This window comes from Cheilinus undulatus, linkage group 9 (genome assembly GCF_018320785.1).
Source record: "Cheilinus undulatus linkage group 9, ASM1832078v1, whole genome shotgun sequence".
In the NCBI taxonomy this organism is placed as follows: Eukaryota; Metazoa; Chordata; class Actinopteri; order Labriformes; family Labridae; genus Cheilinus; species Cheilinus undulatus.
In genome coordinates this window covers 40,785,244-40,812,136 of record NC_054873.1, presented here as the reverse complement: position 1 = coordinate 40,812,136, position 26,893 = coordinate 40,785,244, and the positions used below count along the sequence as shown (strand labels likewise).

Here is a 26,893-nt window from a genome sequence, read left to right as displayed (position 1 = left end):
CTGGGGATGGTTTTGGATAAAAATACTTAAAAAATCTTTGGATAGATTTATTTTCAATTTACAAGCAAGAAAATCAAGGATGCAAATTTGAAACATATTTATGAACTCAATTTAAGATGCACAGGTTTTCCAAAGATCATTTACCAAAAGTCAAAGGTGTGAAACTAAAGGAGGAACATTTGTGCATCTTTAAGGCTTTGTGATTTATTGAAAAGTTTCTGGAATTTCATACATTTCTTCAGTAAATTGATTATGACAACAGAATCTGATTTAAGAACCTTTCTGTATTTTGCCATATTTGTAATAATCTGGTGTATAAAACACACTGTTCATTCCTATTTTTCTATCTAAAAAGTGGGCTTTTTCCCACTATAGATCAATAAACCCTGATAAAGTAATGAGATACACATGTCATTGGCAGCCATCAGCCCTTTTCATTGTGGATAGCAAGTGGAGGCTTCACTGCTCACAAAATGCTAAAGTAAATACAACGTGCCACTTTTTACCAGTTTTTCTCTCCCGGGTCATAACATTGCATTAAAGAAAACAGGAGATAGTTGTTTTAAGATAACCCCGTAAAGTCCTGGTTTGACTTTAAACACTCCTCAGTTAAGAGCAACAAGTGACAAGCAGAGGAGGGCAGAGCTGCTCATGGGTTGCGTCTGTCTCAGAATTATTGCAGGCTGAGGGCTCAAATACTGTGTTTGAATAGGGAGACCAGAAACATCATACGGTGAAAACAGAAGGAGTTAAAAGAGCAACACAGCTGCACAGAACCTTTTTCCCCTTTGGGAAATTCCAAAAAAAGACTGCACCTTATGTACTGAGATGACTTATGTTCCTGATTTTATGGTAGATCAGGAAAAAGGTAGGCTATTAATAAATATAACATCTCCAAAGAAATTACTCTTTCATTTTGAAAAAAATTAAACCCCAAGCCTCAAAGATTCTTCTATACAAATTTCTGAGTTAATCCTTAGAGAAACTGACTTTAGAAAACCACAACTGAGGTCACATTTCCCCAGAGCTATTCATTAACAGATATGGGGAGTTTAGACCCTGAGCTTGTTGAGAAGCTTAGGTTAAAAATAAATTAAGAATATATTATATCATATCTTTTTATGATTCTGTTTTTATGATTCTGTATTTGGTTTCATCAAAAATCTGTTTCTTTACAGTTTGTTCACACAAAAGTATATTTTCATGGGACATGTAGGTATGGGGATGAGAGTGTGGAGATGCTAAGTGTACTATTCTGTTGAAATGTTTTTATTGTATGCTGATGAAATTAATCAATAACAAAAACAACCAAAACAAATTTTCCAGTCTAAAATTGCTAGTTTTGGAACTTAAAATGCATAAACGTCCTGTGTTCTCACCTCTGGATCTCCATCACTTCCTCTGCAATCATGCGTCCAATCTTCCCTGCTCCTGCTCTTGTACCACCAGGGATGCCAGGCACAGTCTGCAGCGCCCGCCTTCCTCCACCTGGCAATCGCAGACATCAGGATTAATAGATAATCAAATGTATTAACTATATCTTTATTAGGATAATTGGCTATAAACAAGGACTGATGTGCATTTTTTCAATCAGTTTTTACCCTCTGAGGTGAGCACACTGTCCATGCTCTGTGGTGAGGCAGCAGACTGGGGGTATTCCGACCCTTCCATCATGGGACACCTGGAGAGGAAAAAGAACACATGGAAATGTTATCATTTTTAAATCTCAGTAACATCAGTGGTACTGGGGTGATGGTCAATGGCTACTTACGAGACAACAGTGTTGGTAGAGACAATGTACTCCACCTCCTTGGTCCAGGGGTTCATAAAGCTGAACCAGCGGCTCCTCAGCGTGATAAAGGAGCCATCTTTAATTTTGAATTTGTAACAGTTGGTATTTATCTTCTCTCTCATCTGGAGCACTGCAGACAGACCCATTGACACGGTGAGTGAAAATAAAGACATATGCTAGACTCACTGGTTTCATGCAGTCAACATTAATATAAGCTTTGTTATATCAGTCCATGAGCTGCACCTTGTCTGTGGCACTCTGCCAGGTGGCCGATGTCATCCTGGTGAAAATACTCATAAAAGGAGGTTCCCAGCAGCTCCTGGGGCAGGTAGGCTAAGATGGCTGTTGCTCTGCATTAGAGAAACAGACGGTAAAAGATTGAAAGATTGTGTCACATTGCTTGTAATTGGCTCCTCAAAAACATGAAAGAAAAAAAAAACTAAACAGTGAATGCAAGGAGATTAAATGTGACTGCTATAAAATAAAATCTGACCAAGATGTCAAAGCGAACTATTTACATGTGGGTGCAACATTTGTATTTCTCTGGGATAACAGTAGTTGAAGCTCAGTAAGTTTACCAGATCTGAATGTGTGAATTTTAGTATTTTGCCCAAGGAAAACAACATGTTTGTAAAATAAATTGACACTGCAGACTTCAAATAACTAGGAAAGCTAAACTGTTTAGGACTTGGAACATTTTTTACTTTATATAAAAAAAGAAAACATCAGTTGTCTACAACTGCAACCTTCATTCCAACACAATTGCAGCTTGTGCTCCAACCCCCATTTTTCTCCTCACCTCTGGTCCACGAAGACAAATTTGCCATCGATAGCGTGCCGGGAGACGTATTCTGTGGGCTTCACCCTGATGTCTGCCAGGCTGGGTTGGGGGACGATATGGGGATGCAGACGGCCGATGGCCACCAGGCAGCTCAGGTTGCAGCCTTCATTGTCTGGCTCGTTGTCTTCATCGAGACCCATCTTTGTTGGCGGCCAGCTCTTCAGGTAGCCTGTGCTGTGGATGGTGCAGAAGCTCTTACGGTCTGCTGCAGAGACAGAATGAGAGAGGGAGGGGGATTCTGTTAGAGGTTATATCAGGTTGGACATGAACCATCTTAGTAGGGTGCCATCCCCATGCTGGGTGAATTATGGGAGATTCTCACAGTTCAGTAAACCAAATCTGCAAGGTTGCTGATTCATTGTTATAAAACCAACTGAAACAGGCTGATCCCCTTTTAAACTATTATTGAAGATTTAGAAATAACTAGCCAGGTGCTTGGTTATTTAAGACACATACCTGTCAACAAGGCAGATGGCATTTAAGTTTAAAACTTTTCAATAACCCATCAAAGGCTAATGGGAACTTTAAAGACTGAGACATTTTCCACATTCAATACTTAGTGGAAAGGGACCTTAACATTGTACCCAAATTTATATTTAGTTCATCCTTGAGCTGAGTAGTCTTTTGTGCAAAGTTTAAAGAAGATCCCTTGTGGCATTGTTGAGATATCCAATGTAGAAATAAGAAATAAACATGAGGCCTACTTCCTTTTACTTTTGACCTCCAAAAGCTGTGAAAATCTGTGCAAAATTTAAAAACAAAAAAATCTTTCAAAGCATTCTTGTGATATTGTGTTCACAAGTTAGGTCTGATCATGAGGCCTAATGACCTTGACTTTAGAGCATTAGGACCAAAGAACTGCTTTGTGTTACAGTAACTGGGGACTTTCAGCAGAACGTGTCTGTTCTTTACACTGTTACAACTGATGCTGAAAAATATAATGTCTTTCATATTAAAATCTCAAACTAATCATAGATATATTCAGTGAAAACCTAATTGACATTTGTAGGGAAGCTGTCTGTCCTCAACTCTTTGTTAATTATTCAATTGAATGTACATTAGACAAACATACAAAAATGTATGCCACTTTAAGTACTGCTTCTGTGACATACACAACCCTAAACATTTGTGTTGTGCTTCAAAAAGCAGTGATGCCATTTTAGATGGTAGAAAGCAACTGGACTCAATATAACAAACCTCGTAAACATCAGATTTAGCACTAAGGTTTGCATATTTCTTTATCAGAATGTATTAGGCAAAAATACAACATACTGACAAAACTTTCTTCCAAGAACATTCTTTCTTAGAGATTGGCCTGAGTTTCAACCCCATAACAAGTGAGATGTTTATTTTACACTTACTGAACATAACAGCCTGACAGGAATATTCCTTAGGGTGCCAACATCAATCAACTCTAAAGTCTTGCTTTTTCAACATTTCTTCCTCTTTTAACAACAGTGAAAATCATTATGGGATAAAATGCTGAACTGAAATATAAAGATATCACCATGCGACCCTGAGGAGTTTCAAAGTATGAATGCTTTTGGCCCCACTGTGGAACACAGCATACGACATCAGAGGGAGAATAAAGTTTTTCTGTATGAAATATTAAGCTAAAAGCACTAAAAAATTCAACATGAATGGTGACGCAGTCAATCTGAGTTGTGTGGCTCTGCTAAAATGGCCTGTGAATGTTCTCCAGACTATAAAGACACTTCGTTCACACTCCAGTTCCCCTTCGTGAGTGACTAACAAAGCACAAGCAGCCAGCCATATGTTTCATCTGCTCTCAGGCTGAGCAGCACTTATGATGCAAAGAGCTGAAAAGAAAGGAAATGTGCCCCAGAAAAGACATTCTTGACGCTTGACAACATTGAGCATGATGACATCAGAATTGATATGGTGTCAAAAATAGACACAGACTTTTTTTATTATTTCAACACTGGGGGGATGTTATTTGATTGAACATTGGTCAATGGCAGATAAATGTTCAAGTGCAGGATGACAGGATTAAAAGGATAGAATGTCTGGCGTGAAAGCAAAGCAGATGAACCTCCTTGTATTGTTATACTAGCTTTCTTACTGAAATTGAGAGTAAGCTATTCATCAAATTACAGAAAATGTTGTCTCTGGATACCCAGTGGGTTTACATGTAGTTAAAGAACTTGAAATTCTTGTGGTAGTCTAACAAAACCAGACTTTTTAAATACATCTAAACATGCTAGTCTGACTAAAATCGTAATAAATCTGAATTCTCAGACTAAAACAACATAATGCAGCTGCAGTTGGAGATACATTTTTTCCTACATGAATAGACCTCAATCAGACTCAAACTAGACTACACTTTCTGCATATGCTCCACAGCCTCTGCTCTTTGTCATCTGCCTTCAGAAAGCACCATAAGCAAGGGTATCATGCATTTTATTTATTGATTAAAAGAGAGACTAGGGCATGTAAGATGCATCCAGAGCTGTAAATATGTTTTGCTGTTTGATTTACAGTGGTTAGCTATATGCAAACTCAATAGCACCATCAAAGGAAGAAGGTCCAGTACTGACTTGCTGAAAGAGGGGCACAAGTCCACTAAGGGCAGAGTCTGACATATTTCAGTCAACAATTTCATTTCCTTACGGAGCAGCAGTACAGTTAATATCCTAATCCAGCAATAAGCCAGCTGAAACGTGCAAGTAAGGTACTGGCTGATTTGATAAAGATCAGTGCAATTAGTTTTCTTTCATTTGTGTACAGAGATGAGGAAAGAGGGAAAAATGGTGCCTAAATGTGACGAGATCTGACCATGATGTACAGCGGAGATGGATCTATAACTTTTTATGTATACCATGCCAGAGATGGGCACTCAAGTCCGCAACTTGGACTCGAGTCGCACTGAAGTCGCACACATCAGTGACTTGACACTTGACTTGGACTCGTGCGCAAAAGACTTGGACTCGTGATTTAGGACTCGTGCACAATCTTTGGTTTTTAATTTTTCCATCATGATCTTTTGTCCCCCTGTTATTTTTTGCCCCTTTCCTCCCCTTACATTTGACGGTTCGTGCACCTTTTACACAGCACCAACAGCCGCTCTCCTCTCTTCCTCATCTTCGTTCATGCTGCATATGACACAACGGTGACGCTCATGCACACACCTACTCTGAAACGAACGCTAAAATGTTGGTAGACTGCAGACTACAGTCTGTTGAGGGCAAAAGTTTCAGAAGACTTAAACTCTTTTCTCCTGCATTAAAGCTCCTCTGACCACAGAGGATCAGCGTCAGCGCTGTTTGTGTGTGTGCTCCATTTGTGTGCGTCTCTGTGTCACCCAAGTGAGCCATGGGTGTGCACAATGTTATAATATGATGGTTAATATTCAATTAATATCATATGTTTATGGGGAAAAAATTAATGTTGGAATCTCTGCATTGCCGCTTATTGATAATGAACGGACATAAAAGACGATAGAAACATTAAAACTTTAAATACGATTCAAGGAGGCAGCGAGAAACTGAGACAGATAGATACGAGGCTGTAACAGATAAATGAGTTACTAAGGAGTCCAGGAGATTTCAGCTGAATAAAGTAAAATTTAGCTTGATTTTACCCATATAAAGAAATTTACACCATAAATGATGACAGAAATTTCTTAAGAAGAATGGAGAAATACTCAGCATACCCTGTCGGTGAGCTGTCTGAGTGAGAATTGGAAATGCTCACTGAGGTTTTATTTTATTTCAGATTAAACAGTTCATTAACAGTTAGTGCTTTTGTGTTGGTATAAAATTACTACCATTAAAGAAATATATCTGACAAATAAGACAATTTAATCTTCGGTGTCTCAGTGTCTGTCTCTATCAGTGAGGTCTGACTCATGTGTAGTGTTTCATATGTACACAGAGAAGAGCTTTATTAAGAGGAGGGCTGATATTGATCATGCTGATGAGGGATCTTATAGCAGAGGCACATATGATATATAGCACATACATCCCCAACAACAGAACTGTGGCTAGTGAAACACTGAGTAGCCAATAGTCACATTGGCTAAAAAAAAAAAAGTTAAAAAAGTGAAAAAAAGTTAATGTCAAGCCCTGTTCATATGTAAGCGTACAAATGCGTACACCACAGTGAGCCGGCCACAGACAATACCCCACCCTACTGATGGTGATTATACAGTACAGGATTTAAATTCCTCATATAGAAAAATGCAGAGGTCTAAGCAGACTGGACATCAGAGGCAGATCACAGAATGCTCATTACAACCATCAGAGACTTGAAACTTGACTTGAACTCGCAGCCAAAGACTTGAGACTTGACTTGGACTCGTGACCAGAGACTCGAGACTTGACTTGGACTCGTGACCAAAGACTTGAGACTTGACTTGGACTTGCAAAAAATGACTTGTGTAAATCTCTATACCATGCAGATCTGTCTGATTTGGTGAACAAAGAATTCACATGGCTCAGTCATTCTTGTACTCCACTGATAAACCAGTATAAATTAGAGATATACCTGAAAATGTTACATAACATCATCCCTTCACAGCAAATTCACATACACTCACTCTGGCAGTTGCTAGTCTGAACTGATGCACTCAGCGCTCCATTTGTGATGAGTTTTCTCAGAACAAATGCTGATATCATGTACAAAAAAAGCCTTGCATAAAATCTGTCTTTATCTATAATTCTTCCACAGGATCAGATTGTAGGCATGTCAATGTTAAGTGTGTGAGTTGAATCAAAAAGGAAGGTTCCAATAAGGGTGCTTTGTCCTTGCTTGTATCCTGCTTGGTCCTTCTATCTGCTCTTTATCCTGTAAGAGATTGAAATTACTCACCACACAACCATCTCCATGCCAATACATTCAACAGCTTCACAGTGGTTGTGAGCTGCTGGTGGTTCTGTATCTAAGAGTTTGTTTTTGACAAACCATTTTACTTGAATAAGGACTGTGTAAATAACGTAATGCATGTACTTAAAGAGGCCAACTTCCTCAGTTGTGTAACTGAGATGCTTTCATGCCAACTGAGGTGTGATTCCTGGCTCTAATAAGGATGTGCCTCTTAAAATAGAAACAGAAGAACACCAGGAGCTTTTGCTCTCATATGAAGGTAACTGAAATAAGTGTCTGAAGTGCATGAGGTTAAGGCTGGTGGCAAAGAAGAGTCTTTGATACTCAAGGATAAAACATGAGATGCCTTTTGCAGCTCAGAGCTGCTTTTAAGACAGGGAATAAGATCTTTGCATTTAAGGGCATAATAAGGACTGGGGGACTGGCTTTTATTTAGAGACAAAGTTGATTTTGTTTTAGGAGAACGGAACTGTACCTTTTTTCTTAGAGCAAGTGGAAGGGAAGTCTTTATCTTCTACTTTAACAGAGGGTCTGTTACACTTCATCCTGCAGAAAAATGACCGTCTGGCTCCAGAGCAGAGTCTTGAAGGACCAGGGGTGATGTCTGTCTTCACTGGAAGACCAGCTGCAAATACACAAAGACAAACACTTCATGAAAATGGTTGCAAATGTACAATTTAGATTTACATTTTTTATAGATTCAGTCAGAAATGTAAGCATTATCTGCAAAATTGAATGGACACTATTTACAGCCCTCCTCTACTGTTTGTTAGTGTTACCATGCAGAAAATGAGTTGGCTGTTTAGTTCCGTTTTCTATTTGCTCTCTTAATAAATCTTAAATTTCTTTCTTTGGTTATAAAAATCAAAGCCCAAAATCTAAGAGAAACAAATACTGTTACTGTTTGAGAACTGTTAGCTTGATGTTTAGTGTTTATGTAAGAATATGCTACTGCCCTTTATTTGAAAATGTGATTCTAATGTCTTGAACAAAACAAGGACGTGAAGCTGCAGAAAACATTCTCAGAATTTCAAAACAACACAGTTCAATCAGACAACAGGACCTGATGCTGAGAGAATATTTTGACTGACATCAGATGCAGCCTTGAAAATTGTGGTTAGTTTTATCAGAGAGACAAAACAGATAAAGACTGAAGCTTAGAATGGGGGGAGGAAACACTGGAGATCAACATTAGCTAGATTATGGATTCTACATGAAAGATGCTGATGAGTATTGTCATACTTTTAGCATCAATGAGCCTCTCTCGTGGTGCTGTGTCAGAAGAAGACAGCTGCTCTTTCACCTTGGCAATGTCCTTGGGGTGTAGGTAGTCGAACAAACTCTGACCTATAAGGTCATTCTGGAGACAACAAAAGAACAGAGGGATTGAAGGGAAAATGAAGTAGAAGCAGAAAACATTCAAGATCAAGGATAATAATAAAAATATCTACATCTGTTTACAAGTTCAGATATTTACTTCTTTAAAGTAAGAGCGATGATTAATGGTACTCTCTTCACTGTAGAAGTCTTTCCAGAAACTGAAAACTGCTTACACAGAAATTCCAACTTATACAAGAAAGTTGTGATGTAGTGTTGCTTCTTAGTGGTGAAGTTTTGCTGAATTGTAAAACAACTACTTTTTAAATGGAAACTATGTGCTCCTGTGTAGATTACAAGCAATCATCAGGAAAAGTTTCCTATGGGGGATAGAGATTCTGCACACATACATGGATCTGCCACAGGCAGACTTGTACTTTAATGAAAGAGGAGCATCTGCAGGGACAGGCCTGTTCTTCTCCTTTGTTGATGGGCACTTCTGGGTCACACTGTCGACATGTTTGCTTGTGTTTGTGCGGCTGTAGCATTAGTTTTGTTGTGTGCACGGTGTGTGCGACTCAACAATCAACACAAAATCAGCTACACCTGTGAGAACAGACTGGCCACTGGAAATGGCTGAGCAGTCTGAAAATCAGTAGCTTAGTGTCCACTGATCTAATGGTGCATGTCTAATATGACTAAGACATTGGTAAGTAGCTTTAACTATTACTTAAGGTTATCAAATTTAGTACTGGCACCAGCCTTTTGAGAACAAAGCAGTTTATATGTGCCCTTTCATTAATGAACGTCATCAGCATACCTGACTGTAATTAAGAATCTTGTACACTGATTCAGACACAAAGAGGATCTTTCCACGGTCACATCCGACCACAAACAGGAAACCATCAGCAGCCTATGTTGTCAAAAACAGAAAACACATGATAAATAAAACAATTAGTTATGTTGTTTATTAAAACTAAAAGAGATGACTGGATTTTCACAGTAACATAGAATATAGTATCAATACTTAGGTATAATGCTGTTTGTTATCATTTAGTGTTTTAGCACTGCACTTACCCTTAGTATTAAGTGCTTCAGTTCATCATCTGAAAGGAAGGAAGGCTTGTAGTTGGCCTCTGTGTAGGGGTTGGCAGCACCTGTAGACAACAGTAAACACACCTCTCATACCTGAATCAAATTATACAGTACCTGCGTACAAAAAAATTGCAATTGAGAATAGTGATAATTATACACTCTATAAGTGAATGAAAAGCATGACGTGTAGTGCAATAAGAGGAAGGTTCATTTTATTGTAATTGTCACCCTTTTCAATACCCTTATGAAATTAGTCCTTATTGATACCACTATCAATACCTTTCTATAAACTGGCAACAGTGCACTTTTAACAGAACTGATATAAACAGAGTTGAGCTTATGTTCAGAAGGTAAACAGATTCCATCTGTTTTACTCTATGAGTGGATAAAGAGTACAGATAAACCGATTGTTAAAGTTAGAGCTAACACCTATACTGATGTTTATGGTAACAATTAAGCTGCTGCCAATACCAATGCTTTTATCAGTACTTATTTTGGTGTAAGACTCCCACTCTCTCTTAATTTGTTTTTCCAAGTAGGACTTGAGAGAGCCACAATTATTCAATAAAGAGCTATATGTGGCTTGAGGAAAATTTTTAGTATTGCAGCTTAAGTGCATTTGAAGACACATTTCCTCCTGATTCTGTCCTCATCTATACTGACTTCAACCGAGTATTTTCAGTACAACTCTGCCTATTTTTGTTCTACATTAATCCTTTTGTCAGTAAATAAAAATGTCAGTTGTCCATTCCTGCAATTCTATCACAAATCAAATAGTTTTTGTGAAAAGTCATGAAGTGTAACAATCAAACAAAACAGTGTTTTGCATACATTCTAAAAACAAAGGTATTAAAAAAGGAATTATCTAAGACAATTGCAATCTTTTATTTGTATAAATTTATGGTTGTGTATTTTTTTTAATTAATCTAAATTAAATTCTTGAAAGGGTCTTAAGGAGCAGTGGTTCCTTGCTAGTTTTCCTGCTCATATCCCCCCAAAAAACTAAGTCCTCCTAGAACCCACTGGGAAAAAAACATCAATTTTTATTGTACTTACTGAACAGGTTCTTGCCAAACAATCTATCTGTTTACTATTTAGTATTACACTCTAAGAAATAAAGAGGATCCGTTAATTTTCGAGAAAGAAAGACATTTTCAAGTACAAAAAAGAAACACAACTCTTTTATTTTAAAGGTCATAACTACATGAACCAACACTTAGAATCTTTAAGATTATGATGTAGAAAATAGCAGCTTGCATGGAATAAATCCTACCAGATTAAGCTGTTTCCTTGCAAAAGTACTGAGGTTGAGAGACTACTAAAATGACACCTCTTAGTGGGTCTGATCAAAAAGGAAATACTTGTTAAGAATTATCATATTATCATGAACATCAGGACTTAAAATACTATTTCTGTTAACTTGAGCTACCCAGCCACCTTTTTCAGTTTGTTTTCTTGTAAATGTACAACTTTATAATTTCGTAGAATTATTATTTTATAAATTTGTAAGTTTTGAGTTTATAATGTCTAAATTTATGACTCTAAAAATTCTGGGTTGGTTTCTTCTAAATATACTTCATACTTTCTAAAAATGTCGTGTTGTTTTTATCAAAAATGAATGGCTACCCCCATTGTTTACTTTTAAGGGTGGCCCTAATACATTATCATACATTATGTCTCTAACAGGGGTGGGTAAAAATATCGATTAATCGATGCATCGCAATATTTCCCCCCTCAATTCAATATCGATTCAGCAAATCCTCTGAATTGATTCACCTCCTGGCCAGTGGGGGTCACTGTGCGTGTAATTCGTGTTGTATGGACGGAGGCTGCATTCGACTAAACAACAACTAACCATGACCATGTTATGTGAGGTTTATCACAATTTCCAGGAGGAAAGAAATATTATTAAAGTTTACATGCTCTTTACTTTTTCAGTGTTTATACAGAACTGGCATGTTTTTTACTTTTGTACTCCTTATGCAAAAATAAGTTATTATTGTGCAAATTTTTATTTTCAAATGTTTTATTACCTACCACATATGTTCACATGGGCATGAAAATAATTATTAAAAAATTTCAACAGGTCAATTGTGTATTCTTACTACTTCTTACTAAATCAACATCAAAGTATTTAAATCAATATCAAATCGATATCAAATTGAATCGCAACCTGAAGTATCGAAATCGAATTGAATCGTGAGGTTCTTAGCAATACCCAGCCCTAGTCTCTAATAATGATTTTAAAAATATTTGTCCCCCGTCCCCCAAAGATCTTAGGTGCCCCAGTTAGGGGTGCTCAGACCCCAGGTGGGGAACCAGTGTTATAGAGTATTATACCTACTGGGTACAGTCAAATACAGCTTACATCTTGCCTACATTTACTAAGCTGTCTCCTAAAAAGAACATTTTAGTAGTTAGCTCTAACCTCTGAGTGTCTTCATGTGCTGGACAGCCATGCGCAGAACAGTCAGCTTGTCAAGCTTGCGGGACATGGCGTTACAGGTGGGCACCAGTGATGCGAGCTCGTCGATGAAGCTGTTCATCTTGTCTCGTCGCCGTTTCTCGATTTGGCTATGAGCCTCTCTGTGGAAGAAGAAACAGCAGGCATCGACATTACAGTGATTATTAATTTCATTTTCCACTGTGCCGATATAAATCCACAGGAAAAACACACACAAAAATGGTTTCTTGGCTGGAAGTTATTCTAATGGGCTGTGATCTTGAACTCTGGATAAACCACCCCCCAGTCTTGACCAACATGTATAAATCAGCTGGCCAAGTGCAAAGAAAACACTAGTCCCTGAAGCTGAAAGATGAAATGCAGTTTTTGGTGTTAAGTCTATCCTTCAGGATTGCAGGAACACTTCACAGTGTCTATCTGAACATTTCTGTCCTGTCTTTTCTCGCTGCTAGGGATACTTGTGTCCTCACAAAAGAAAGAGAGCTTGTCATTAGCTATTAGGTTTGCTTTTACACTCCCCTTGGTCAACATAATGCTGAGATCTATGCTCTTCAATGTATAAAGTTTCTTGTTATAAATGTACACAAAGCTCCCTCTGTCCCCAATCAGATAGAGTGACATTTAGTTCATGTAAAAGAGATTACAAGGAAGGGGAATAAGGCAGGGAGGGAATGGAAAGGAGATTCTGTACCTGGCATTCTTTATCCGGCCCTGTTGGTCACTGCAAAAACAAAGAAATATTAGAGGGGAAACTTGCAAACAATTTTCACCATCTGAGGTTTAAACTTTTGGTACAGAAGTTTAAAAGGAGAGGAAGGAAAAGGCATGGAGGGAATGAGGCCACAGTGAACTTCAGAGCTTCTGTAACCAACCTCATTTGCTGGTTTAAACAACACCAAAGCTTATGCAACAAGGGTAATGGGGTTAGATTCGAATGTACAATCTGATGACTGATGTAATACAAATATGACGTTGTTTCTATTAAACCTCTCTGCATTTCTTCCCTACCATAGTTACATAAAAGTAGAACAAAGAGAAGGATTTCCACCCCACCCACTAAACTACACCCAGAAAAAACCTACGTCAGACACAGACTTAAGGATTTCTTCCTTTTAAAATAGAATAGAATTATAGGGCTGCTAAAAGGTTTAGCTGTCAGAAATTCCACTTAAAGGTCAGTTTTTTTGGGGGTGGGGGGTGGTGGTTACCTGTTACTACCTGGTTGGAAAATCATAATCTCTTGTTATTTTTGATGTAGGCATTAAGCAAGATCATATAGTAGTCAGTACTCTGAGTTAACTTTAAATAAAGCATTTTACTTTTTCTTGAGAAGACATAATTTTTCTTCTACCTAGGTAAATTTAGAATTTTTAATCAGAGTAACTACACTTTTACTTGAGTACAATCATCTGTAAATTTTTTCCATCCATAGACTTTTGGTTCTTACCCCATTGCTTCTTGTCTTAAATTTTTGTAAGTCATGTAACATTTTTCATATAGCCTTGCTTACATTTTCTTGAGTTTGAATTAATCAATCAAACCAGATTCAATAAAGTCACTTTTCCTGCGTAAGTAAGTTAATTCGTTCTCTCAAAGAAGTCTGTGACCAGAAAAGGGGTCGCAACTGACACAAACTTGCTGCTATTTAAGGCTTCAAGGTCTTCTCTGTATTAGAAAGCTCTTACTCACACAAAACTAAACCCACAAAACAGTTCAGGGTTTTTTTGCATGATGTTCAATCAACTGATAAAAAAAAGAAGTAAACTGCAACAGGAAAAATCAGACACTCAGTGTTTACATGTGTAGTAAAGCTGACCTACAATTCAATAAGCAAATCAACTGGACAACTTCCCTCATCCCAGTATATACCGCTTTCCACATTATTAAGCAAATGACATTTTTCTCTTATTTTCCTAAATTTTAATGCAAATGACAGAGTACTTTTCAAGTCATCCGCCGTTAGAGCATAACACAAATGTTTTTGAACAAACTTCATAATGTTAACGATTTTTTTTTTTTAATAAAAACCTCAAAATGCACTGTTCCACATTATTAAGCACAACAGAGTTTTAAAACATTTTATTGGTTGTAAAGAACTGAAAATGGTTATTTGTTGAATTTGCAGCATTAGGAGGTCATATTCACTGAAATCAAAAGCTATTTCAATCAAAAACATCTTAACAGGACAAGTTACATGTTAACATAGGAGCCCCTCTTTGATAACACTCTCACAATTCTTGCATCCACTGAATTTGGGAGTTTTTGGAGAGTTTCTACTTGAATTTCTTTGCAGGATGTCAGAATAGCCTCCCAGAGCTGCTGTTTTGATGTGAACTGCTTCCCACCCTCATAGATCTTTAGCTTGAGGATGCTCCAAAGGTTCTCAATAGGGTTGAAGTCAGGGGAGGATGGGGGCCACACCATGAGTTTCTCTCTTTTATGCCCATAGCAGTCAATGATACAGAGGGATTCTTTGCAGCATGAGATGGTGCACTGTCATGCATGAAGAAAATTTTGCTACAGAAGGAACTGCTCTTCTTTTATTTTTACCATGGAAGAAAGTGGTCAGTCAGAATCTCTATATACTTTGCCAAGGTCATTTTCACACCTTCAGGGACCCTAAAGGGACCTATCAGCTCTCTCCTCGTGAATCCGGCCCAAAACATGACTCCACCCCCTCCTTGCTGACGTCTCAGCCTTGTTGCGACATGATGGCCATCCACCAACCATCCACTCCTCCTCCATCTGGACCATCCAGGGTTGCACAGCCCTCATCAGTCAACAATACTGTTTGAAAATGAGTCTTCATGTATTTCTGGGCCCACTGCAACCGTTTCCGCTTGTGAGCATTGGATTGGACGGCCGAATAGTAGATTTATGCATGACTGCAAGCCTCTGGAGGATCCTACACCTTGAGGTTGGTGGGACTCCAGAGGCACCGGCAGCTTCAAATACTTGTTTGCTGCTTTGTAATGGCATTTTAGCATCTGCTCTCTTAATCTGATGAATTTGTCTGTCAGAAACCTTCCTCATTATGCCTTTATCTGCAGGAACCCGTCTGTGCTCTGAATCAGCCACAAATTTCTTCACAGTACGATGATCACGATTAATTTTTCATGAAATATCTCATGTTTTCATTCCTTGTCCACTTGTTACACTATGTGACACTTTTCGGTAATCCTTTTTCTTTCCTATATTTCTTGAAACCTGTGGCCTGCTTAATAATGTGGAATATGTGGAAAAGTGCATTTTGAGGTTTTTATAAAAAAAAAAAAAATGGTTATCATTATGAAGTTTGTTCAAAAACATTTGAATCATGCTCTAATGGCTGAAAAATACTGACCGTCATTTGCATTAATATTTAGGAAAATCAGAGAAAAATGTCATTTGCTTAATAATGTGGAAAGCAGTGTACAGGCACACAGTATTCACCCTTTTAGTGTGTTAAGGCTTCTGCTGTGGGCTGTCTTTTGGGTAAGAAAAAAATAGCTGTATTTTGTCTGGGAAAAAAAAGGAGACAGCATAACTTCTGCTATGCTTAGCATTTATGCTCAACGCTTCCAGATCATTGTCCATCATCAAAACTGTGGAGCATGCTTAAAACACCTAGTACAGTTTGCTCTAACTGAGGTCTACACATGCAAGAGTGAATGAATCTTCTAATTGCATTAGGTGTGTAAATCCCAGTTCAGACCAAAGATTTGAAATAAGACAGGTTGAAATGCGTCCATATCATTTATGGTTGCATGAGAGCATTTCATCACTAAATCACCATAGTAGGGTGGCAGCACAATTTCACAGCACATATAAACACAGAATTGCTTCACTAGATCTGTCTTTAGTCTGACTTTGAGAAATTAATTCTAGTACTATTTCAGTCAGATTGTATTGCTGAAGTCCAGTTTTAGTAAGACTAACACATATTTGGACATTTTTTACTGCATGTAAACATACTGATTGTGTGACATTAATTACCTAGAAAAATCTGTGTGTGCAGGTGTTTCTTGGGTATTACTGTTGGTCCGTAGAAAGTTGTTTCTTTTCAAGCCCAAAGACTAACCAAGAAAGATACTTTCTAGAAAAAAAACCTTCCACAGTTGAAAACAACTTTAATTCCCCTTTCTTTCATTTGTGTTCTGTCCAACTACACCCAAAGATGTAACCTGCACAAACAAAATCTATAACAACCTGCATTCAGCAACAGTGAATGGACTAAAAATCAGCAAATGCAATCCCTGTGAAACTGAAAGCCTCACTTTACTCCTTTGGCAGTGATTGCTTCTTACCTTCCCAGTTTGTCCTTGTCTGGGTCCATATCACTGAGGAGGAAGAGACAGAGATATTGATTGGAATAACAACTTCAGACAACATTTGTATGACTGGAGCACTGCAGCAAAGTTGAAAACATTCAAGTTCACAGGATCCAGTAGCTTTGTCTTGCAGTCTATTCAGTATTTAAAAAAATCAATCAGAGGTCTTTGATATTTCAGATTTGGACAAATCACACTTCGTACTAAGACTATTAGATGGAGTCATGTTTGAACTTACTCAAATGAGAAGCCATCAATTCTGCAAAGAAACACAAATTAAATAATCAGATTTTGTCATTGTGGTATTGAGAAATGTGATTCTTAACAGTGTAGAAGGGGTAAAAAACACTGGGTGGGTGGGAGTTCAATCATACACAATTTTCAACTAACTTTAGCAGACTGCAAAGTTAAAATAACTTCTCACCTGATGAACTGCAATGACTGAAAATACTGGCATCAGTCATGACTTAATGAGGCTAAAAAGCCCCACTCAGGCTTTTTTTGCTTTACAGTATTTGCTACCCTTGCTATCCTTTTGTTTATTTCTTCACTTTCTCTTTCTTGGTATCATTATCATTCACTTGACTTAATGTCTTTATGCCCTTCTTTGTGTCCTTACTGGTAATCTGTGGTGCTGCCCTTCCTCTTGCGGGTGTAGTCCATGCCAGGCGTGCTGATGGAGCTGGAGATGAGGTCGGTGGAGCTGGGGGACATGAAGTCAGTCATTGTAGACGAGATGTCCATCCTTTGGTCTGCCATCAGGTCATCTGGAGAGCAAAAACAGAAACTTTAACATTATTTAACCAAGCATTTTTTAAATGACATGGGTGAGGGATGGGTGGTCTATATTAAGTACTGTTACTGTAAGCAGGTCAAACAAGTAGTTTGAGTGGAAATAAAATAAATAATTTGGTGCACAGTTTTTTGGAAAAACTCTCTGCTTGCAATTTTATGACCACAAAACCTGAGGTTGTCAGGCTCCTATGGCAACAGATAAAGAAACCTCAAAAACAAAGATCAGTGCAGCTCGTTTCCATGGATGTAGATTATGCTGTTATGCAAATAACAAAGAGGGTAGTCTCTCTATATACTGTACAGCAGCACTCCACATTAGACTTGATATTAATCAGTATTAGTCATCAGCAGAGGGCCTGTTGATGGCACTGTGTGTTTGTATGAATATATAAATAAACCACCCTCTTGTAATCAAGGAATGTGAAGGATTAGTCATATATTATCTTTTTACAGCAGAACTCCGTTTTTAAAAAGCCTATAAACAGAAAAAAATAATACAGTCTACCAAGTTAAAATAAAGACATGAGGAAGTTTCAATTAAGGTAAAAGATAGAAACATTACGACCACACTCACCACAGATGTTCATCACAGCCTCTGTGTTAAAATCATCTCCTTCCATCCACTCTCGAGCCCTCAACTGTGGACAAAGAGACATATCAGATCAATTTAAGACCCAGCAGGTGAAGAGTCAATCTGAAACGGCAACATGGAGAGAAAATGCACACGTACAGTCATGGTTGCCTGGACACAAAACAAATACGCAATTTAGGTCACAAGTGGAAGCTGAACACACAGGAAGCCCCTATTGTTTGAGTAATTGCGTGTGTAGAAATATTGTATGCTGCTGGTTATCTGCCAAGGAGATTTAGGTCATACCATATCTGATACCTGGCAGAAAATATTTTAAGTCATGGTGGTGTGACACCAATCTTAAAATTTCCTCTTTTTGACCAGAAGAAAAAGCATGTGTGGCCAACTAATGATGGGAAAAAGAAAGAAAGCCAACTGTGAAACTGAGCTAACTTAAATACTTGTCTTTACCCAGTTACCTTGCTAAATAATTGTGTTATTTCACTAAGAGTAACATGGCAATATTTAAAGCCCATCTCTTTAATTAACTAAGACCTGTGCTCTGCTGCCCCTGTACCCACACCCACTCATAATACCACAGTATACTGATATACAATTAACTTTTAACTACTAATTTTGTACATAACTGGAGAATATTTGGTGGTGCTAAATCAATGAATTTCACAATTTCAACACCCCACTTTCTCTCTCTACTTTATCTCCCTCTACTGCTCTCCTCCTCTATCTCCCCTTCTAAAGTATATTGCATCTCTTAGAGCATGCAGTATTCAATATTTGAGTAGATATGTCCTATTACCAGGACATCTATTGTGTATGACAGCATACACTTTGTATGCTATAACTAGAAAGCAATCATTTGGATTTTAAAAATCAGACATAAATCAAAAATCAATGGATGCCATTAGAACTTATTAATGAGACACATCACTGTATATAGCACAACAAAAAAAGACTCCAATGCTTCATATATTTCAGAGTTATAAAGATTCACACCGAGCTTGACCCAATTTGTTTTGTGTCTGCCCACACACACTTTCCCTATCTCTGTCTCTCAGTATGTTCATATATGGATACAAAAAAACAACACCCAGCACTGACATCTTTGCCTTAGTAGAACAATCTGCAATTCTTTAATACCTCAGTGTTCGAAAAATGGTTACCATCTAAAAGACTTATCAATTAAGTCTTTAACATTAGTACAGGCTTTTTACATTGATAATTGCCAGCTTATACCAAAATACAGAAATAAGATGCAGCCTATAAAAAGTCAGGAAATTCAGCCATTTACACATAAGGACAAAAAAATATTGCTTTATTTAATAGATAATTTCAGAGCAGCTAAGATTTAAATGCTTTAACTACCAATATCAGTCCTGTATATTTTCTTATCTTAGTTGCTTACGCTTATATTAAAATCTTCAGTACTTTATTAAACATGGCTGCTAATCCTTCATGTATTCTTACCATCATTTCTGAAATCATAGCTATAACCAAGAAAATAAGTTTAAGATGGATTCATAGCCAGGACAGCCATAAATTGACCTTATTCGCTGTTGGTACTCTGCTTGTTTTCTCACTTTCAACACCTCCTTATTCTCTCTTCCTGTGTCTGCCACTCTCTTTTTCAGCCTTTCCTTCTTCTATCTCTCTTTCTCTTTATCTCTTTACAACCCCTAACATAGTTATGGCAGATGGCTGTTCAGTATTAGTCTGTTTTGTTTACGGTTTCTGCCCAATAAAAGGTACATTTTCCTGTCACTAAAACTATGCTAAATGTTGCTTAATGCTGAGCTCAGGGTGGATTAATGTTAGGACTATTTACAAATAATTATACCATGGTCTTGGTGAATATCCCATTCTGATTGGCTCTGGAAGTTCCAAAGGTGTCCATTAACTTTTGGTATTTGGACACCTATGGAACTTCTCAAGTAGATCCAGTCAAAAACTCTTTACCCAAATTAATGAGCCACTGCTGTTAGATGAATATCCATAGTAACGTGAACCAGTCATATTTTTACAGTACACATAATGGCCAATTAAATAAAACAATGAGCAATTTCATCATTTCATTAATTCATTTGGTGAATACAACAACTCTAATGACTGGGATGCTGATGAGGAATGTTGGTGTTCATTTAGGCATAGAGCCCTGTGTCACTGTCCCTCTCAGCTTTGCTTCGCCCTGGGACATAACTTTAGACTACAGCTGATGATAAAAGCTGGGGGCCGCAGGCACCAGCTGGCCATAAATGTCATCTGATCGACTGTCAACTGATTTACAGGTTCAACTTATCAATTAGAGGTGAGTGCTGCAAAGAACACACTTCCCTCTCGTTCAAACTTCTATAAAGCTATCATCAGAAGATTTAAATAACAAACCAAAAGAAAAGAAGCCATTTTTCTAATAAATATTAATGTGTTTCTAACAGGGTTTAAAACGCCCCTGGTGCCTGCTCTGCTGTCTTGAATAAGGGGAGTCTTTCCATCAAAAAAAGCATCCCAAACGTTGACTTTGAAATGGTTTGTCATTATTTTGTTTAAATGGATGAATATGACACAATATGACACAGAGAGTTGGCGTACACTGAGAGAATCAGCACCTGCGGGGCAGGGAAAGCTCTGTTTCCCATCATCTCCATGACCTCGTAGTGCATGAGGGGATGCTATTACCTCCGCCAGGGAGGTTATGTGATCAGCAGGGTTTGTTAGTTAGTTTGCTAGTTAGTTTTTTAGTTTGTTTGTTTGTTTGTTTGTTTGTTTGTTTGTTTGTTTGTTTGTTAGCAACATAATTCAAAAAGTTATGGATGGATTTACATGAAATTTTCAGGAAATGTCAGAAATGGCATAAGGAAGAACTGATTAGATTTTTGGAGTGATCTGGATCACCATCTGGATCCAGAAATTTTTTGAAGGGTTCTGTACTATTGGGAGATTGGGCTAATGGCGGAGGTCTGCGCTCTCCGAGTGCTTTTCTAGTTCTGTTTATTTGACAGAGGTCATCTGCTTAAACAAAGCTTTTCTATCAGTTGACTGTCTATGTTAACTTACAGGTTTACAGATACACACAGTCTCTTTCGGCTTTGTGTCTTTTAATTGATAAATCCACTAGGGGATTTTTTGATCACAAAACGCAAGAAAAAATAAATTAGCGGTTTTATCATCATTTTCTAGGCAAGTGACCTTGGTGTAAGTGTTGGACAGCTGCCTCCACGAAGTCCATTCATCCCTGATAATTGGAAACCTCATCTGGCATTAACCCCTGCATAATACTACAAACAGTTTGGTATAGACCTGGATTATCAACCATCTATCAATTAGACAAATTTGTCTAATCATGTCTGGTTCCTTTAAAAACAAAGGCTCTCTTTATTTGACTTAAATGTGTCAACCCCTATGGCAAATTAAAAACAAGTTACAATAATGTATAAAACCCTTGGTTCAAAATCAGCTTTCTGAAAACTGAGTGGTTATATTTTGTATGTGGAGAACAGAGCTACATGAGTTACCTGGTTAGGAAGCTGGAACAGGTCTCCTGGACAGACCTGGTAGTTTCTGGATCAGTCTGGTCCGTTTGTGCTTGTCTGGTCTCACTACGGTTTGATTCAATCTGACCTGGTTTCATCCAGTGTGATGTGACAGGTCCCGTCTGATATTATTTGATACTTAAGCAGCTGTTGCAAACAGTTTATCTCTGCAGATAAGAACAGAAAAGTTGGTCAGATACATTATGGTTTGAACTTTTCAAAAAGAAAAAATCAACTACTTTTCAAGCACATTAACAAGGTCATATGACAGAAAGAACAGAAATTTCATTAAAAAGCAAAATGAGACTTGAAATGATATGAACAGTCTCTACTAACTGGATCACTTCTTGAAGCTTCATTGCTGCACAGGTGAGAGCTGAAGTCTATTTTCTCTGTTATATTTGTATGAAAATCAGTTTTCACGGATGCTTCTTTAATGTAAGTACTCCAAAGCTTTGTGACATTTCCCTTATCAGTATTTAGCTAACATCTTTGTGATTTTTTTTACTACAAGAAGTGCCCCTGGACTTGGAAAAGAGTGCATGTTTGTCTTTCAAGTTTTCTGTTTTTGTAAACTGCTCAGAAAACTGAATAGGTTCCTTTAGCAGTTTAGACATTGTTTAGCTACATCTGCTTGTTCTGACTGAGATGACCTATTATGGCTATGATGCAACTGTCAGCCAGGGACACCCTTAAAATATGGTATTTTATGCAAAGGGGCATGGGTTTGACAAGATGTATCAGTGAAGGTGAAGATGACACCATGACCTTCACAGGGTAACTGTTCCTCTGAGCTGGCTTACCTAGTGTGACTCAAAATACATCCTAGTGCATCATCTTATTCTATTTTCCCATCCATCTTTAATCTAGACATCTTATAATCGTCGGGGTGATGAGGGTTGGCGCCAATCTGAGCGGTCATTGTGCAAAATTTGGGACATAACCTGGACAGGTTGAAAGTCTGTCCCAGGGCTCACATATGGAGACAAGCAACTATTTCAAAATGCACTCCTAACTATGGAAATGTAGCCTTTTCATTATTCTCAATGTAAATCAATAACCATGCCAAGTTGATCTCTGGTTTCCTACTTAATAATGAAACCGGTAAAGAGTATAATAAATCAGGACAGCATTGTGATAGCTGTTCTGAGAGATTAAAATGTAACAGTCCTTCCAAAACAGACTTGATAAAAGGCCTGACTGAAACTGTGACTTCCTGAGAGCTGAGAGTTACATAAACACTTTGGGTGGGACACCTTTGGTTAAATGTTCACTGACACAAAAATGGTAATCTAAAGAAGCACTGTTATGGTAGCAAGCAGCAGAGTACTAGGTCAGGACTAGCTCTGTAAGCTCTTTTACTGGGACAAAGCTTTGGGCTAGAAGGGGAAAACCACTATGTCATGATTGAACACTGAAAGGAACTGGTGCTGGAGTGGAAACTGGGTCAGTCAGTCTCCATGGTCTCCAAACCAGCCAGCCTTAATTTCCATCCACCACCTACTTCCACTTCATCAGTGAGTCAGCAAGCCATTCAGCTTCTTTCCCTGTTTTACACTTCACACCCACTCAAACAGCAAGGAAGCAGTCGGCAAGCCTGTTCATGAAGGGTGGAAAGATCCAGGCAGAACGTCAGACTCCCAATCTCACAAATCCCAAACACTTCCACCCTGACCAGTGCAAAACATCATTCAAGTGGGAAAGATTTAAACTCACTGTACTGGTACCAATGCATCAAAACTACAGATACCGACTTAAATTTTAAACTCTGTTAAAAAGGTGCAGAAATTAGAAGAAGAGAAAGACCTCATGCACACATTTAATTTACCTGGTATAATTTCAAAAATACTGAGAGGCTTTGATAAGGTTTTTTTTTTCACAGCCAATACCAATCATGGATCACATTAATGTTTTGTAAGGGTAGTGTACTGAGCTTTGAGGTAAGGTTGGGCAGTAATACCCACCATATCCTGGGGTATTTAAAAATAGCCACAGTATTGCTTTAATTACTATGGGTGCAAAATATTGGATTTTTGCTTCTGTCCCACATGCCATTATTTCCAAACTCATTTTTGGTTGATACTGAACATACACACACCTTTTTCATTATAAAAAAAACACCTAGTGTGTCCAGTGCAAAGAGAAGCTATAGGTCAAGTGAAGTTGGGACAAGAGTAGGTTAAGTCTGGTAGTTTTATGTCTAGGGATAATGGGCTTCATTCAAAATGTTCAAGGCTCACAGCAATGGCCTAAGGGGCCCTTAAGTAGAAAACCAACTATGCCTGATGGTAAAGGGTAGTGTACTGAGGAGAGGCTTCTATCCAGCCACTGTGTCATAAGCCCATAGCAGTGGAGGGGTGCAGTGATGGTTGTCCTTCTGGAACTTTGTCCCATCTCCACACAGGATCTCTGGATCTCAGTCAGAGTGACCATTGGGTTCTTGGTCACTTCTCTTACTAAGACCCTTCTCCCCCTGTTGCTCAGTGTGGTTGGGCAACCAGCTCTCGGAAAGGCCCTAGTTGTACCAAACTTCTGCCATTTGAAAATTATGGAGGCCACTGTGCTCTTGGGAACTTTCAGTGCAAAACAATTGTTTCTGTAGTTTTCCCCAGATCTATCCCTTGCAACTTTTCTGTCTCTGAGCTCTACTGGCAGTTTCTCTGATCTCATGGCTTGGTTTTTGCTCTGATACGCATTGTTAGCTGTGAGGCCATCTGTAGAGATATATGCCCTTCTAAATCATGCCCAATCAATTTATCTCAGGTAGACTCCAATCAAGTTGTAGAAACATCACAGCAAAACGGGAGGATCCTGAGCTTAATTTCAAGTGCTTTTACAAAGGCCCTGAATACTTATGTCAATCTGATATTTCAATGTTTTATCTTTAATAAATTCGCAAAAAAAAATCTGTTTTCTCTTGTTATGATGGAGTACTGAGTGTAGGTTAATGAGAATACATTTTTTTGTTACTGTAGCATAAAGCTTCAATATAAAATTGGTAAAGGGGGGGGGGGGGGGGCATTTATACAACAAATGAATGAAGCGCTTGTAGAGGTGCACACTCAGTCCCTCGCATGCATACATGCCTGCCAGAAAGTGCTTGGTCAGATACAGGAATAGTTTGGTCTAGTTTAATGGCACTGAAAATTGGATACCACCCAATCCTACTTTGTAGCATACTAAGACCTTTCACAGGTGGCAGATGAACCTGAAAAAAGGTGTTCAAAAGTCATCTCTATTCAGTGAACAGCATGCTATAACTTCTGTTCATCCAAGCCATTCAAAGTGATGCTTTTGCAATGAAACAAATAAAAATTTAAAAAGAAAGCCTATTCAAAAAGATACACAGTGGAAATAGTCTCAAAAACAAAAATGAATATGTCTCAAAATATTCACTAATTTTGTATCGCTAAAACAATGTCCCCTCTGAACAACTCTATTTATTCAAGTTTTTTTGCCCAATCATGTATTTACATTTGACACACGGTGCTTCTCTCATCTGCAGACCCAAAAGCATCATTTCCACCATTTTAATAATTTATTTTCAACAAAAATCGGCCAACAATGGTCTGATGCTACACACTTCATTAAGGTTTTCATTGAAATCATTTTATATGAATGACTATATGGAGGTTTTCTTTCAAATCATATGATTGATGATATGATATGATATAATATCTTTCCAGGATGCCACCAGGGCAAAAGTAATATTTGTATGCATGTCATTGTTGAAAAAAAAGCAGCCACCATCTTCTATCTACGTGTATTTCTGTATAGAGTGAATGTGTTCGACCTTCCAGCTGCATTAGTAAACTAACCATTAATCTGTGACAGATAAAATCATAATTTAAATCAGTCTACTGCTTACTCGGCTTTTGAGCAGAGCCAGTTAGAGCAGCTATGTTTACAATGGCAGACTTTGTGTCGTTGGTGTCATATGAGCTCAGCTCAGCATGGAGTTACATCTCCAGAACATGATCTGTACCTACTGAAGGTGTTCTAAACTCCTTGTCTAACTTGTCTAAAGGCCATGGTGGTAAAAGCTGTACATAGTCTTCTAACAACGCTTTCAAAATCGTTGCTAAATAGTAGTTCAACTAATGCCAAAGCTAACTTTAACACAATGTTCTTTCAACTAGTTCCTCACAATATAATTCCCTGGTTATTTTGTTAAATACATACCTTTTATTCTTGAATGTCTTGCTCAAGGACACATAGACGTGACTGCGGGAGCTGAAAAACTAGTCCACAACCTTCCAGCTGTGAGAAAACCAAGTCTACCTACTGAGCCACACAGCCTAATGCTTTTGTATGGGCATAAAATGAGCATTTCTCTATGCTACTTAATCCAGCAGTTTAATTTCACATCATGAATTCAACCCAGTTTTTTCTTGAGACTTAAGAGGCAACCATCTGAGGAACTTCCTGAAGTTGGATTATTTTTATGCATGTATGTTTAAAACCACATCCATAAATTGCAAGTCAGGGTATATGAAATAGTTTAATTCTAAACTTTCCCATGCATAAGCCAAATTAACTCAAACATACCATGCTACATCACTTTTGCTATTTGATGCACAAGGTAGACAAGGTATCTATTTTTTCATAATCTGCAAGATACACACTTGCACTCAGAACAATTCGTGAAATAACCTCTGTATACTACATAGAATCTGTGTCAGCTCATTTAAACATGAACCCTAGGGGGGCACTGTCATAGGGCCTGATATTATAACTGGTCTGCTGTTTTGGGCACACAATAGAAAGGCTCCAGGCAGACTGATTGCACATACCACTGGCCCACTCAGGCAAATTAAAAAACAGCCTTAAAAAAATAGCATCCATCTCACAATTCCACATCATCCTTCTGTGATACACAGATTTTTGGTGATTCTTGTGAGATCAACTTTTTTTATTACAGTTTCAGCAGCAATGTTTCATTAGCATCCTTCAAACGCAGCCAATGCTGAACTGTGCGTTCAGATAGTGCACATTTTTAAACCATGCATTCTCAGCCAAAAGCTAGGCAATTATCAACATTTGGATCAAGGAAAACAGTGAAGAGCTGAGGGAGAGTGGCAGAGTTTAAATATAGAGGGACATAAAATTCTAGGTGTACTGGAGTGACTATTGGAGTTGGCTGGACACTATACAGCTAAAAACCTGTCTTTTGCCAAATCTGACAATCAGTGCAGACATATGTAAGGAAGTAAACTGAGTAAAGAAAAGAGTGGGTATTTCAATTCAGGGGTCAGAATTTGTGTTCTGCGGTGAGTGGTTATAATGATGGGGCCAGTGTTGTAGAAAAGCCAGTGGGC

General features: G+C 38.1%; 1 protein-coding gene across 3 annotated transcripts in view; it reads right to left on the bottom strand.

Annotated features, from left to right (window-relative positions):
* The window catches only part of arntl1a (aryl hydrocarbon receptor nuclear translocator-like 1a), a 43,399-nt gene that overhangs the window by 10,740 nt on the left and 5,766 nt on the right, over nt 1–26,893 (bottom strand). For 2 of the 3 annotated variants that reach the window (XM_041795216.1, XM_041795215.1), the window contains exons 2-17: nt 21,558–21,742; nt 18,034–18,097; nt 17,284–17,431; nt 16,903–16,923; nt 16,641–16,673; nt 13,046–13,075; nt 12,319–12,476; nt 9,873–9,952; nt 9,616–9,708; nt 8,721–8,838; nt 7,954–8,103; nt 2,592–2,838; nt 2,036–2,142; nt 1,772–1,922; nt 1,602–1,681; nt 1,380–1,488 (exon numbers count right to left, since the gene is read on the bottom strand). In XM_041795216.1, coding sequence (XP_041651150.1) covers nt 1,380–1,488; nt 1,602–1,681; nt 1,772–1,922; nt 2,036–2,142; nt 2,592–2,838; nt 7,954–8,103; nt 8,721–8,838; nt 9,616–9,708; nt 9,873–9,952; nt 12,319–12,476; nt 13,046–13,075; nt 16,641–16,673; nt 16,903–16,923; nt 17,284–17,431; nt 18,034–18,079 — 1,571 coding nt within the window. In that variant the 5' untranslated portion in view covers nt 18,080–18,097; nt 21,558–21,742. The remainder of the gene's footprint in view (nt 1–1,379; nt 1,489–1,601; nt 1,682–1,771; nt 1,923–2,035; nt 2,143–2,591; nt 2,839–7,953; nt 8,104–8,720; nt 8,839–9,615; nt 9,709–9,872; nt 9,953–12,318; nt 12,477–13,045; nt 13,076–16,640; nt 16,674–16,902; nt 16,924–17,283; nt 17,432–18,033; nt 18,098–21,557; nt 21,743–26,893) is intronic. The other variant, XM_041795217.1, reaches the window with a different exon arrangement.